Genomic DNA, 14286 nt, shown 5'->3' on the forward strand with positions numbered 1-14286 from the left:
AGAGGCAGGGGGGGGGAAGAGGAGGAGGAGGAGGGGGGGGGGGTCTGGGAGGGGCAGTATATGGGGCGATGTGGGGCACGGACAGGCCTGAATGCTCTATTGAGGTTTGGTGTTTTGATTTTTACTTCTTTTTTTTATTTATTTTTTAACTGGGACTGAGTTGGACCTATCCTACCCAGGGGGCTGGACCAGGATGGAGTTGGGCCTACCCAGGGGGCTGGACTAGGACTGAGTTGGGCCTACCCTACCCAGGGGGCTGGACCAGGACTGAATTGGGCTCCCCAGGGGGCTGGACTAGGACTGAGTTGGGCCTACCCTACCCAGGGGGCTGGACCAGGACTGAATTGGGCTCCCCAGGGGGCTGGACTAGGACTGAGTTGGGCCTACCCTACCCAGGGGGCTGGACCAGGACTGAGTTGGGCCTACCCTACCCAGGGGGCTGGACCAGGGGGCACTGGCCTCAAGTGATCAGCCAAACCAGAAGTTTCTCTGGAACACAGGGCCGTCTGTGGGGGCCAGACTACTAGAAGGAGAAGAGGGAGGGATGAACACGCAGGTTACAGGAAAACCAGATTCCCTGTCAAATCAAGAGATGTGACTGGTTCATTCCGTTGGGCGCTGGTATAATGACCCACAGCCTGTCAGGAGCTAGAGCTTAATCAAACACTCGGGGCCGATATCCTTATTCAGGTCATTAATTTACATTCTGAACCCTGAATCAATAAGACTGTTTACTTTGTTTAGTGGCACCAAATGCTTCACCTCACCTCCAGGGAGAGAGTGTCGTCATGTTAACAGGCCTGGGGAAGCTGCCAGAAATGAACAATATGAACCTGAGCTAACTGCTGTTATCAAGAGAGAGAGAGAGAGAGAGAGAGAGAGAGAGAGAGAGAGAGAGACAGAGAGAGGGAGAGAGAGACAGACAGAGAGGGAGAGAGAGAGAGACAGGGAGAGAAGGAGAGAGAGAGAGAGAGAGAGAGACAGAGACAGAGACAGAGAGAGAGGGAGAGAGAGACAGAGGGAGAGAGAGAGAGAGAGAGAAAGAGAGAGAGAGGGAGAGACAGAGAGAGGGAGAGACAGAGAGGGAGGGAGAGAGAGAGAGGGACAGAGAGAGAGAGACAGGGAGAGGGAGAGGGAGAGAGAGAGAGACAGACAGAGAGAGAGAGAGACAGAGAGAGAGGACGGACAGCGGACAACAGGTGTGTGGAGGGGGAGGGGCCTATCAGAGGTGGGAGCGGATTGGGTGATCACAGGGTGCAGGTCTGGGGAAGGGAGAGTGATGAGTGACTCATGTCTGCAGCGGGCCAACACACACACACACACTCCAAACTATTGTCAAACACTCTGACAGCCCTAATTCCCCTCTTCCCTCTCACTGAGAGCCGGTGAGTCAGCCAGGCCTGGTTCACCCACAGACCACCCCTCCCTGAGTCTGGCTAGGGCTGACCCCCCCTCCCTGAGTCTGGCTAGGGCTGACCCCCCCCTCCCTGAGTCTAGCTAGGGCTGACCCCCCCTCCCTGAGCCTGGCTAGGGCTGACCCCCCCTCCCTGAGCCTGGCTAGGGCTGACACCCCCTCCCTGAGCCTGGCTAGGGCTGACCCCCCCCCTCCCTGAGTCTGGCTAGGGCTGACCCCCCCCTCCCTGAGTCTGGCTAGGGCTGACCCCCCCCTCCCTGAGTCTGGGGGTGGGGTGGGGGGGTAGGGTGGACGAGGGCATTTCTTCACGCTAGGCTCCACGGTCTGGTAGACCCACCCACACACCGCGCCTCCAGGGCAGCAGAGGCGGTTGGGTGAGTGAGCGTTCTGGCTGAGTGTGTCCTCGCTGGGCACCTAGAGGAGATCTACGAGACTACCCTGAGTCTCTCTCCCCAGCGTCTCTCTCTCCCCAGCGGACCACACACACACTGAGCCAGCAGCGCCGTGTGTGGGCCAGCCTATCATCTGTGTGTGTGTGTGTGTGTATCAATCAGTGTGATGGATCACAGTGCAGCAGGTAGCTGGTCTCTCTGCCTGCTGCCCCAGAGACTGCATTCAATTAGACACCAGCATCCTTGCTGGGAGACGCAGGAGAGGGGAGTAGAGGGGAGGAGAGGGGAGGAGAGGGGAGGGGGAGGAGAGGGGGAGGGGAGGGGAGGGGAGGGGAGGAGGAGATGGGAGGGGGAGGAGAGGAGAAGGGAGCTAGCTGGCTAGATAACATAAATCACATCTAAATGGCCTCTGCAGAGAAGCAGCATTGGCTTCTATCCCTCTCAGACACGCACACACACACAGACACACACACACACACACAGACCCAGACACGCACAGACAGACACACACACACACACAGACACGCACACACACAGATACGCACACACACACACACAGCTAATTTAGTGTTGATCACATTTGCTAACTGTTTGGTCTCGATGGCTGCAGCTGCCCTGCTTGGTTGATGTGATGAATCCCAGAAAGCCGGTACTCTGCTGCACTGAGCAGAACCTCAGCTAAAACACTGAGATGAGCCTAGCGCACCATGTCCACAACAACACCACCATAGTCGTCCACTGAGATGAGCCTAGCGCACCATGTCCAGTCCAGTCCCATAGTCCAGTCCACTGAGATGACCCTAGCGCACCATGTCCACACCAACAACAACTCCATAGTCCAGTCCACTGAGATGAGCCTAGCGCACCATGTCCACAACAACAACTCCAACTCCATAGTCCAGTCCACTGAGATGAGCCTAGCGCACCATGTCAACAACACCAACACCATAGTCCAGTCCACTGAGATGAGCCTAGCGCACCATATCCACAACAACAACACCATAGTCCAGTCCAGACCAGTCCAGTCCCATAGTCCAATCCAGTCCCATTGTAAAGTCCAGTCCAGTCCCATAGTCCAGTCCAGCCTCTCCTCAGCTAGCCTCCCTACCCTCCTCCTCCCCTCCTAGCCTCCTCCGTACCCTCCTCCTCCACTCCTGGCCTCCTCCCTGTTCTCTCTCTCTCTCTCCTGAGGGATTGTCTGAGGTCCATCCATCCATCTTCATCCGCTTATCCGGGGTCGGGTCGCGGAGGCAGCAACTCCAGCAGGGGGCCCCAAACATCCCTTTCCCTAGCAGCATCAACCAGCTCAGCCTGGGGAATCTTTAGCCGCTCACAGGCCAGTGCGGAGATGTAGTCCCGCCACCTAGTCCTGGGTCTACCCCGCGGCCTCCTCCCAGCCGGACACGCCTCGAACACCTCCCTAGGGAGGCGCCCAGGAGGCATCCTCACTAGATGCCTGAACCACCTCAACTGGCTCCTTTCGACGCAAAGGAGCAGCGGCTCTACTCCGAGTCTCTCCCGGATGACTGAAATTCTCACCCGATCTCTCAGGGAGACCCCAGCCACCCTCCGGAGAAAACTCATTTCGGCCGCTTGTATCCGTGATCTCGTTCTTTCGGTCATGACCCATCGTTCATGACCATAGGTGAGGGTGGGGACGAAGATAGACCGGTAGATCGAGAGCTTTGCCTTTTGGCTCAGCTCTCTTTTCGTCACAACAGTGCGGTAAAGCGACTGCCAGCTGCTCCGATTCTCCGGCCAAACTCTCTCTCCATGGTTCCCTCACTCGTGAACAAGACCCCCAGATACTTGAACTCCTTCACTTGGGGTAAGGACTCATTTCCTACTCGGAGCGGACAGGCCACCGGTTTCCTGCTGAGAACCATGGCCTCAGATTTAGAAGTGCTGATTCTCATCCCAGCCGCTTCACACTCAGTTGCGAACCTATCCAGAGAGTGCTGGAGGTCGCAGGCAGATGATGCCATCAGGACCACATCATCTGCAAATAGCAGCGACGCGATCCCCAGCTCACCGAACTGCAAAAAAATCACAAACAGGATTGGTGACAAAGCGCAGCCCTGGCGGAGGCCAACCCCCACCGGAAAGGAAGACGACTTACTGCCGAGGACCCGGACACAGCTCTCGCTCTGGGTGTACAGGGATTGGATGACCCTAAGTAGGGACCCCCTCACCCCATACTCCCACATAACCCTCCACAAGACCTCTCGAGGGACCCGGTCGTAAGCCTTCTCCAAGTCCACAAAACACATGTAGACAGGTTGGGCAAACTCCAAAGCCCCCTCCAAGATCCTCGCGAGAGTGAAGAGCTGGTCGGTGGTTCCACGACCAGGACGAAATCCGCATTGTTCTTCTTCGATCTGAGGTTCGACTATCGGCCGGACCCTCCTTTCCAGCACCTTGGAGTACACTTTCCCTGGGAGGCTGAGTAATGTGATGCCTCTATAATAAGCACACACCCTCTGGTCCCCTTTTTTGAATATTGGGACCACCACCCACATCTGCCACTTCTTTGGCACTGTCCCAGACTTCGACGCAATGTTAAAGAGGCATGTCAACCAAGACAGCCCCTCAACACCCAGCACCTTCAGCATTTCTGGACGGATCTCATCAGTCCCTGGGGCTTTGCCACTGTGGAGTTGTTTGACTACCTCAGTGACCTCCTCCAAGGAAATTGACAACCCCCCATCATCTTCCGGCTCTGCCTCGATCGTAGAGGGTGGATTAGTCGGGTTCAGGAGTTCCTCAAAGTGCTCCTTCCAACGCTCAACAACCTCCTCAGCTGAGGTCAGCAGTGTCCCCTCCTTGCTGTCTACAGCTTGGATGGTCCCCCGCTTTCCCTTCCTGAGGTGTCTGATGGTCTTCCAGAAACACTTTGGTGCCGACCGAAAGTCCTTCTCCATGGTTTCTCCGAACTCCTCCCACACCCTCTGCTTTGCCTTGGTCACAGCCGAAGCCGCAGCCCTCCGGGCCAGTCGATACCCTGCAACTGCTTCTGGGGTCTCCCGGGCTAACATATCCCGGAAGGCCTCCTTCTTCAGTCGGACGGCTTCCCTGACCACCGCTGTCCACCACGGTGTCCGAGGGTAACCGCCCCTTGAGGTACCTATGGCCCTCAGGCCACAGCTCCCAGCCGCAGCTTCAGCAATGGAGGAAGGCTGAGTACTCTGAACTGCTGTTCGGTGCATAAGCACAAACCGCAGTCAGAGTCCCCCCCCCCCACAGTCCTAAGGCGCAGGGAGGCAACCCTCTCGTCCACTGGGGTGAACTCCAGCACAGAGGTGCTCAGCTGGGGGCTAGCTAGTATAGCCACACCTGCCTTACGCCTCATACGGTGAGCAACTCCGGAGAAGAACAGGGTCCAACCCCTATCCAGGAGTTTGGTTCCGGCGCCGATGCTGTGCGTGGAGGTTAGCCCCACCAGGTGTAATTGGTATCGCTCCACCTCCCTCACAAGCTCCGGCTCCTTCCCCTCCAGCGAGGTCACGTTCCAGGTCCGGTCCGTCGGTGCCCCCCGCCTTCACTGCCACCTAGTTGGCAGCGCACCCGACCCCGACAATTCTTCCCGCGGGTGGTGGGTCCACAGGACGATGGAGGATGAGATGGTGTTGCCAGGCTGCTTGTTCGGGCTGGGCCCGGCCGGGCTCCGTGGTAAGCCTGACCACCAGGCGCTCGCAGGCGGGCCCTCTGTCTGGGCCTGGCTTTTTACAGGATTTTTACCTGTAACCCCAGGTAGGGGGGCTAGGGGGCACTACCACTTGCCCAAGGTGGAGCCCCAGACTAGTGGAGGGAAGGAGGCGTCTTACTTCTCCATTCTAGTTTTGCAATGAAACTAGCCACTGCCCTCCTAGCCTCCTCCGTACCCTCCTCCTCCCCTCCTAGCCTCCTCCCTGCTCTCTCTCTCTCCTGAGGGATTGTCTGAGGTGTTGAACTGATCTCTCCTGCACTCTAGAGACCCGTCTCCCCCCCCCGGCTCAATCCTGGCCCACCAGAGCCTTTTCTACCCCCCCCCCCCCTCCCTGAGTGCCGCCATGACGGGATCTCAAACATCGCTGCCTCAGAGCTGGCTGTCCTGTCATCATCCTGGTCATTTCTACGCCTGCATAGCGACCGGACCAGCTGGCACTCACACCTCGCGGGTCCTGAGGTCTGACCCGGTGGGTCCTGAGGGCTGACCCGGTGGGTCCTAGGGCCTGACCCGGTGGGTCCTGAGGGCTGACCCGGTGGGTCCGTAACAGACGAACCCGAGTCTAGTAGGTCTGAACTGTTCAGGCATCCCTACAGGGTGAGTTCACTGACTCTGCCTGGTCATGGTATTGTGTTCAGGGTCCCTGGTCATGGTATTGTGTTCAGGGTCCCTGGTCATGCTATTGTGTTCAGGGTCCCTGGTCATGCTATTGTGTTCAGGGTCCCTGGTCATGCTATTGTGTTCAGGGTCCCTGGTCATGTGATTGTGTTCAGGGTCCCTGGTCATGTGATTGTGTTCAGGGTCCCGGGTCATGTGATTGTGTTCAGGGTCCCTGGTCATGTGATTGTGTTCAGTGTCACTGGTCATGTGATTGTGTTCAGGGTCCCTGGTCATGTGATTGTGTTCAGTGTCACTGGTCATGTGATTGTGTTCAGGGTCCCTGGTCATGTGATTGTGTTCAGGGTCCCTGGCCATGTGATTGTGTTCAGGGTCCCGGGTCATGTGATTCAGTGTCCCTGGTTCAGCTGAGTGAGAGTAATGCTGTGATCCGGCCTGAGGCTTCTCTGCAACTAGGAGATGTTGGTGTGTGTGTGTGTGTGTTTGTGTGTGTGTGTGTCCACCAGCATCAGCATCACAAAGCTGTGTGACAGACCCTCACAATATAACCAGGCTAACCCCCCCCCTCCCCCGCCATGGGATCTCAGACCCTGCCCAGGCTCAATCTCTCTCTCTCTCACACTCTCCATCTCTCACACTCCCCCAACTCCTTCTCCCAGCCAGTCTCACATGCCTGGCTTCTTCCTCTGGGTCTGGTTCTGTCCCTCTCTCATGGTTCTGGAGCTGATGTGACCCAGTCTGGTGATCAGGACCACTGTGTGTGGACGCACCATGGTGAGGTGGACTGACTATCCTGTCATCACACATGGAATAGACGGGTCAAGTTATGACGGAATTCCCTCTCTCTAACTCTATTTCACTCTTTCAGATATTCTCTCTATCCCTCCCTCCCTCCCCCTCTTTCTCTCTGTGAAAGCAGTCTTATTTTAATTGCCTTAGCGGCTCAGAGGGAGTCTCAGTCTCAGGCTCTCACAGGGGTGTGAACGAGCAGCTGAGCGGGGCTTACCTCACACCTGCACGCCACTTCAGCACCCAGACCAGACTAGTCCACCACAGAGATCCTGCTCCAGACATGACCAACAGATCCCTCTCTCCCCTGACCAGACCCCAGATCAGACCAGTCCACCACAGAGATCCTGCTCCAGACATGACCAACAGATCCCTCTCTCCCCTGACCAGACCCCAGACCAGACTAGTCCACCACAGAGATCCTGCTCCAGACATGACCAACAGATCCCTCTCTCCCCTGACCAGACCCCAGACCAGACCAGTCCACCACAGAATCCTGCTCCAGACCAACAGACCGAAGAAAGAGAGACAGTTGTCCAGTGGATATGACAAGAGCCTTGTCCAGACCAGACTAGTCGACCACAGAGATCCTACTCCAAACATAACCAACAGACCGAAGAAAGAGACACTTGGCAAGTGGATAAGAGCCTTGTCCAGACCAGACTAGTCGACCGGACAGTGAGTGGCGAGAGGCAGAATAGTTCTCCTACTGCATGCTATTGTTTATCAGTGATGTCATCACTTCCTGGGGGGGCCCTCGGGGGGGCGGGGTGAAAACATGGGGATCAGCAGAACTCGTTGACAAAGAGCCACTGACCACACAGTCCCATAACCAGCTAAGCACGATGCCTAGAGCACCCAGAGTACAGCTAGGGGCTGCCCACCAGGTCTGATGGGGGGGGGGACATAGAGAGAGAGAGAGAGAGAGAGAGAGAGAGAGAGAGAGGGAGAAAGAGAGAGAATGAATGGGGCAGAGAGAGAGAGAGAGATAGAGAGAGAGCGAGAGAACGAATGGGGCAGAGAGAGAGAGAGAGAGAGAGAGAGAGAGAATGAATGGGGGAGGGAGAGAGAGAGAGAGAGAGACACAGAGAGAGAGAGGACGAATGGGGCAGAGAGAGAGAGAGAATGAATGGGGGAGAGAGAGAGAGAGTGAGAGAGGACGAATGGGGCAGAGAGAGAGAGAGAGACAGAGAGAGAGGGGACGAATGGGGCAGAGAGAGAGAGAGAGAGAGAGAGGAACGAGGAGTCAAAACCAAGTGTGGATCAGTAAGTGAGTTTGAACGTCAGTCTGTTCTGTCTCTGGACTAGACATTCCATAACGCTACTCGGCTTGGAAACTTCCTCCAGCCTGAGTGAGGGGATAACCTCCTGACACCGCCCTAGGCCCAGCTAACCTTCCACGACCACAGCATTCCTACCACCTGCTGGAGGCCTACCTGTCTGGCCCAGCCTTCCGGGAACCGGCATCGGGCTCGTTTCCAGTAGTGACCTCTCTTTCGCAGCAGGAGGGGGATTCTCAGGTGAGGAGGCCTGGGGCTGTGACCTCATCAGCTCCCCCCTCAACCTGTCATCTCTCATCAACTCAGACATGGCCCCTACTGCTGCTCTCTCTCTCTCTCCCTCCCTCCCTCTCTCTCTCTCTCTCCCTCCTCTCTGAGACGCTATCTGAGGTGGACGGGCACTGTGGAGACCGGCTTGGACTCCTAAGGTGTCTCAGATCTCCGTCTGCAGAGACAGAGAGGTGGGTCTACGCTTCACCACCTCTCAAACACTGGGCTGGTTCAGCGATGGACAGAAGAGGCAGGCCCACACTCTTCAGCTAATGAACTGGCCCCTTATGTAGGCAGCGCTGGGCTGCTGTTCCATGGCCAACCTCTCTATCCTTACGACGTGTAGGTCCAGATTGTGCCATTGTGAAACTTCAATAGCTGGCTTCTAGCTAAACTCTGTAAACCATGACAAACCTTTGCCCACGTCTGTCCCTGTCAAGAGCTGGTGGAATGAAGTCAACGGAAAATAAAAAATAAACGTGAAACGGGCTATGGAAAACTGTGGTCAACCTCTTCAGGCCCCAAATACCAACAACATGATCGCAGATCATAAATGCATGGTCTTCAATGGCATAGGTGGGGTGTTGACATGTCGATGTTGAGAATGAGTCTAGTACGAAGGCTACGTAATAGAAAGGTTCGCTTTTTACCTGTCAGTGATACTGGGCTGTGTGTCACTCATTGGGCTTCCGGTTCTAGATTTGCTGCGATTTATATCCGATTGACATTTTCCAGGTGACGAGACGGTTGGATGCGTCCTCCTGAAACATTCGTCTGTGAACGGGATTGTTGAAAAGATGGAGAGCACGTCCAAAACACAGACAGTATATCCAGTAGCTAGCTACACCATATCCCCAGTAACCCATATGCAATCGTTCTCATTCTAGACGGGATACACTGATAACCATCTGATAACGTTACTTGCAACAGTAGCAATAAGATGCTGAATATAGATACTTCTAATGTCGCGATGGGCACGTTTGCAGACGCTGTGAATGATATTCCTGTGTTATCCACTAGAATAAAAATATAAACGTTACCACTTTCACTCCAGTTGCATGTGTCCATGTAATCCTTTGATGTCAGTCAAAATGGTTCGCATCCCACTGAATATCGCATTCCAGCGTGTGAGCTCAACCAGGGAGCTAGCCAGCCCTCCTAGGCCGGTGAAATGGGTTTTTAGATGCAGGATTGTGTCGGTCCCGTCCGGCGGTCCCAGCCCAGACCAGCCCAGACCAGCCCCTCGTGACTGCGAGCCGAGAAACCCCAAACACTCACAACTGAGCTGAAACCCGTGTAACAAATTAGCTAACAACTAATGGCAGCAATATGGTTAGCTATGTAATACAGTTATAAAGTGAAGCCGTAGTATTGTGCTCTTTGGTTCGAGTAGTCCTTTCTGCAAATAGCAATTTGGTAGCTAACGTTAGCCCCTTTAAAATTGCTGGGGTGTCTGGAGGTTAGGTCAAGCTAGCTAGCTAACTCTGGCTAGCCAGCTAGCTGCTCTTTCAATAGAAAACTTGGCTTCGTGTGCTCCGCTCCCGGTGCAAATTCGAACCCTGTTCACAAAAATAATTCTCGATAAAAAAACAAAATGTGTCTCAGCGCAAATACAACGCTGAAGGGCGTGATAGCTGAATCCCGGGTGTCCTTCGAGCGGCTCCGCGGTGTCGGAAAAACTCGACTAGCGGCTCGCAGCTTTCCTTGACTCCATGTTTCCCGAATTCAGTCGTTTTGATCCGTTTCAGAATTCCCGTGGATACAGATTTAGCAACGTGCTAACAGATAGTCAACAGTTCACAAGGTCTCTGAAACAGTTGTGCTAACACCAAACCGGGGACTCGAGATGAAAATCTTACACTTTTCCAACGGCGGTGTCCACACCAGGATTGCTAGGAACGACTTTCTACTATTCCCAAAATTTCTCCTCCGCCCGGCAGGCCAGCACAGCAGATCCCAGACCAGTCTACTGTACTTCCACCGGGAGGGGGGGACGTTCCTGTCCGAATGAATAATAACATTAACAAATACGACTGTTAATAACAATAATGACACTAATAACAGTAATAATTGTGTTAGCCTACTAATAATACTGTAAATATATTACCATACCGTCAAGTATGTTATTAATTCAACTAGTATTCATAATGAGTAGGCTATCATAATGATTCATGAGTAGGCTATCACCGTAGGCTACTATAGAGCATATATTCCACAGTTCTATAGTATTAGCAACTGATTTGCTAAGACAAATTTGATAGACTACGCAATTAGCTATTATTAAACTAATCAGTAGACTAGCGATTGATAAAAGACTTTCAGGTGTCAGGTTAGCTTACCACGGCTATTGACATAATTATAAACAAAATGGCAATAACATAATATAATTGTGCTGTTATGTACACACATTCGTTCCAGATGATTAACTGGGTTTGACTTCATTTAAAGAAATTTGGATGTTGTCCTCGAATATCTATGGAGCGATTGATGACTCACACACGCCACCCTGTGGATGGTTTGGATACTTCAGGCACAAAAGGAGCAACAGCTGCTTGATGTGGAAACGAACACAGCGATCATGTCAGGATATTCTACTAGTCAAGGATGAGAACAGGGTTCAGTTTTTTACTGCAACATAGATCACAACAATAAAACGAACACTGCAAAAATATTCAAGTCAAAAAGGCACACAGACGTTAGAGACGCCCCCATTCACAGAGGCTAATGATGACACCAATAGATTTCATATAAAAGTAACAAATACAAGACAGGCATATGGTTGGAAGCGTGACCTTCTAGCAACATGATATATCTGTACCATTAATTGATGCTAAATAAAAATATGATGTGTTCAGTGAGAACAAATATGACATATAGGGCTAGTATTAGACGGTCCAAAGACACAAGGTTTATCAGAAGCAGTAGTATTAGACGGTCCAAAGACACAAGGTTTATCAGAAGCAGTAGCACCATATGCCAAGCTACTATCTCAGGGGGCAAACACCAGCAGGCTCACTCACAGAACGCACTGGAAGCTGATAGGATTATACAAAGTTGACAATAAGTTAGGTTAACACAGGTCATATTGCACACTGGGGACATGATAAATGGACAGAGTACTATTCTCAGTAAATATGTGAGAAAAAAATGAAATAAATATGGCCTCCTGGATAATAACTATCCTTTAAAGCCATTACTGTTTATAGACAATATCAAAATCAATACAAAACATTATCTATAAATTGTAATCCATTATTAGTAAATATCATTCTACTAATATTTTGCTGATCATCTATAACGTAAGAAACCATTGCTGTTAATAGTTAATTAACCTTCTACAAATGCTTTATAAATGGCTTATAAAGGATAGTTATTACAAAGTGTTACCCATATGGACGGACAGAGTCTCTCTACTTCATCTTCATCTCTCTACCTCATCAGGATGAGAAGTGGGAACAGCTCTGCTCTATTGGGTGACAGGTCACAGGTCGCAGGTCACAGTAAGCTTGTGAAACACGTGTTCATGTATTGGCAGTGCTTCCTTTGGTTTCAAAGACATGAACTATGTCTCACTAGTTCTTTTTTGCTTGTTAGACATGCTTCAAGATATTACAACATATTCATGTATTTTTCACTCCTGTATTTTTCACAAATCTTTAGTTTGTTAAATTCACAAGTGTTTGAGCGCTTAATAGGTGACAAATAAGATTCCCCAATAACGAGAAAATGACTTCCTCAATAACGAGAACATGACTTCACATTAGCGTCAGAGTTGATCCTCTCTGAGTTGATGAGCCTAAGCGGAGCACAGTAGCCCGGCCAATGCTAGTCTGTTGCACAATGAACGTCCATCGCAAATGCTGCACATTTCTATTATTCACTGTTAGAAAACACAAAGAGTGTCCAGAAAGGAAGTCTCTGTCTCTCAGAGCATCAGGTCAGCATGGCCTGCCCCCTGCTGGGAAGAGCATGGAGTAACAGAGGGTCAGTCTTCTCTTCTGCACCCCACCCTCTCTCTCTCTCTCTCTTCCTCCCTCCCTCCCTCTATCCTCCTGCATCCCACCCTCTCTCTCTCTCTCCCTTCCTCCCTCCATCCTCCTGCATCCCACCCTCTCTCTCTCTCTCTCTCTCTCTCTCTCTCACTCTCTCCTCCTCCTCTCTCTCTCCTCCTCTCTCCCTCTCTCTCTCTTCCTCTGTCCCTCTCTCCTCCTCTCTCTCTCTCTCCTCCTCTCTCTCTCTCTCTCTCTCCAGGTCAGTCTCTCTTCCCCTCATGTCCGTAGGTCTCCCCCTGGGCGCTGCGCTGTGTCCATCGGTGGTATCTGTTGCGGGTCTTCCTGAGGGCGAAGCGCCAGATGTCCACCATGAACACCCAGGACAGCGTGTACATGGCCACGCCCCCACACTTGATGACGAAGCGGGGCTTGGGCGAGGACAGCTCACAGTGGAGCATCTTCCCCCCCACCACCACGCGCATCAGGACGAACAGCAGCACGAAGACGATGTCCACCGCGTCCCCCAGGGGCGTGTCGTACCTCCCGGCTTGCCGGAGGAACCAGCGCGCCTGCAGCAGGGGGTTGGTGACCTCGCTGCCGAAGAGCACGGCGCACGACTCGATGCCCGACTCCCCCAGGGCCAGCGTCAGCACGATGCCCAGGACACTGATGGTGTGGTGGGCCAGCATCACGGGACCCTCGGTCTGGAAGTGCACACACCAGCCCATGTCGAACAGGAAGTAGCCCAGACTCAGAACCATGGCCGTGATCTGGAGAGGGGTGTTCTCTGTACCTGGGGGACCATTCAGTGGTTGCAATGTTATAACAATGTTATACCACGGTATATAAAACACAATCATTTTAAAATATTTTAAATATTTCAAATTACTTTCCTTAAAGAACTTTATTTGTAAAATAGTTGCAGTTCTCTGCAGAGCTCATTTGCCACATGACACTAGGGATGAGACGGTATACCGTAAAACCGTGAACCGCGGTATGAAATGTCCACGTTATTAGAACCGTGACATTCCCTGTGTTTACGGTATTACGTTTACGGTATTACACAATAATGCGCTGCTGAAACTTCACATTTCAAGTTGCTTACAACAGTTAATTTTGTAATTTAATATAAGCTTGCTATTAATAAACTGAGCTTAATTACAATAGTGTGTATTTTCCATCATGTGTTGCACTGTAGTTCCTTCAAAGTAAAATACTTGTTTTTTTGGTGTTGGGGAGGTGAAATGCCGTATACCGTGAAATACCGTAAACCGTACCGTGTAACTAGATACCATACCGTACCGTAATGCAAAAATCCATACGGTCTCATCCCTACATGACACACAGCATAAACGTACACACGGTCAGGAACACAGTGCCGTCCAATGAGAGGGCGGCGTGCGTGCTCACCGGGGTGTGTGAAGGGCCAGGGGCCGTCCACGTAGCCGATGTACCCGGTGATGCAGACGGCCATGACGCCATGGAACAGCGTTACCAGGCGACAGTTCCACTCGTAACCACGGGAACCGTTGATACTGCACAGCACTGCGTACAGAGAGACCCACCCACACACACACAGGACCACACACACCACCAGACCCCACATCCCTCAGCTACACACACACACGCACACACACACACACACACACGCACAAACACACAGGGCCATGCACACACACACACACTCACACACACACACGCACACACACACACACACACAGGGCCATGCACACACGCACACACACACTCACACACACACACACACACACACACAGGGCCACGCACACACACACTCAAACACACTCACTCACACACATGCAGGCAC

At 52.4% G+C, this 14286-nt stretch overlaps 2 protein-coding genes across 3 annotated transcripts in view; both read right to left on the reverse strand.

Moving 5' to 3' along the window:
• Positions 1 to 9574, reverse strand: part of arhgef12a (Rho guanine nucleotide exchange factor (GEF) 12a) — a 53642-nt gene extending 44068 nt beyond the window's left edge. For both annotated transcript variants that reach the window (XM_084444307.1, XM_084444306.1), the window contains exons 1-2: positions 9510 to 9574; positions 9120 to 9243 (exon numbers count right to left, since the gene is read on the reverse strand). In XM_084444307.1, coding sequence (XP_084300433.1) covers positions 9120 to 9243; positions 9510 to 9537 — 152 coding nt within the window. In that variant the 5' untranslated portion in view covers positions 9538 to 9574. The remainder of the gene's footprint in view (positions 1 to 9119; positions 9244 to 9509) is intronic.
• A 3147-nt stretch (positions 9575 to 12721) lies between these two features.
• tlcd5a (TLC domain containing 5a) lies at positions 12722 to 14067 on the reverse strand (the record flags this gene model as incomplete). The annotated part of the gene is made up of 2 exons (XM_084454421.1): positions 12722 to 13254; positions 13872 to 14067. The coding sequence occupies 2 exons, from the start codon at positions 14065 to 14067 to the stop codon at positions 12722 to 12724; spliced, it is 729 nt and encodes a 242-aa protein (XP_084310547.1).
• Between the last annotated feature and the right edge of the window lie 219 nt (positions 14068 to 14286).

Source organism: Borostomias antarcticus (genome assembly GCF_949987555.1).
Source record: "Borostomias antarcticus genome assembly, chromosome: 1".
In the NCBI taxonomy this organism is placed as follows: domain Eukaryota; kingdom Metazoa; phylum Chordata; class Actinopteri; order Stomiiformes; family Stomiidae; genus Borostomias; species Borostomias antarcticus.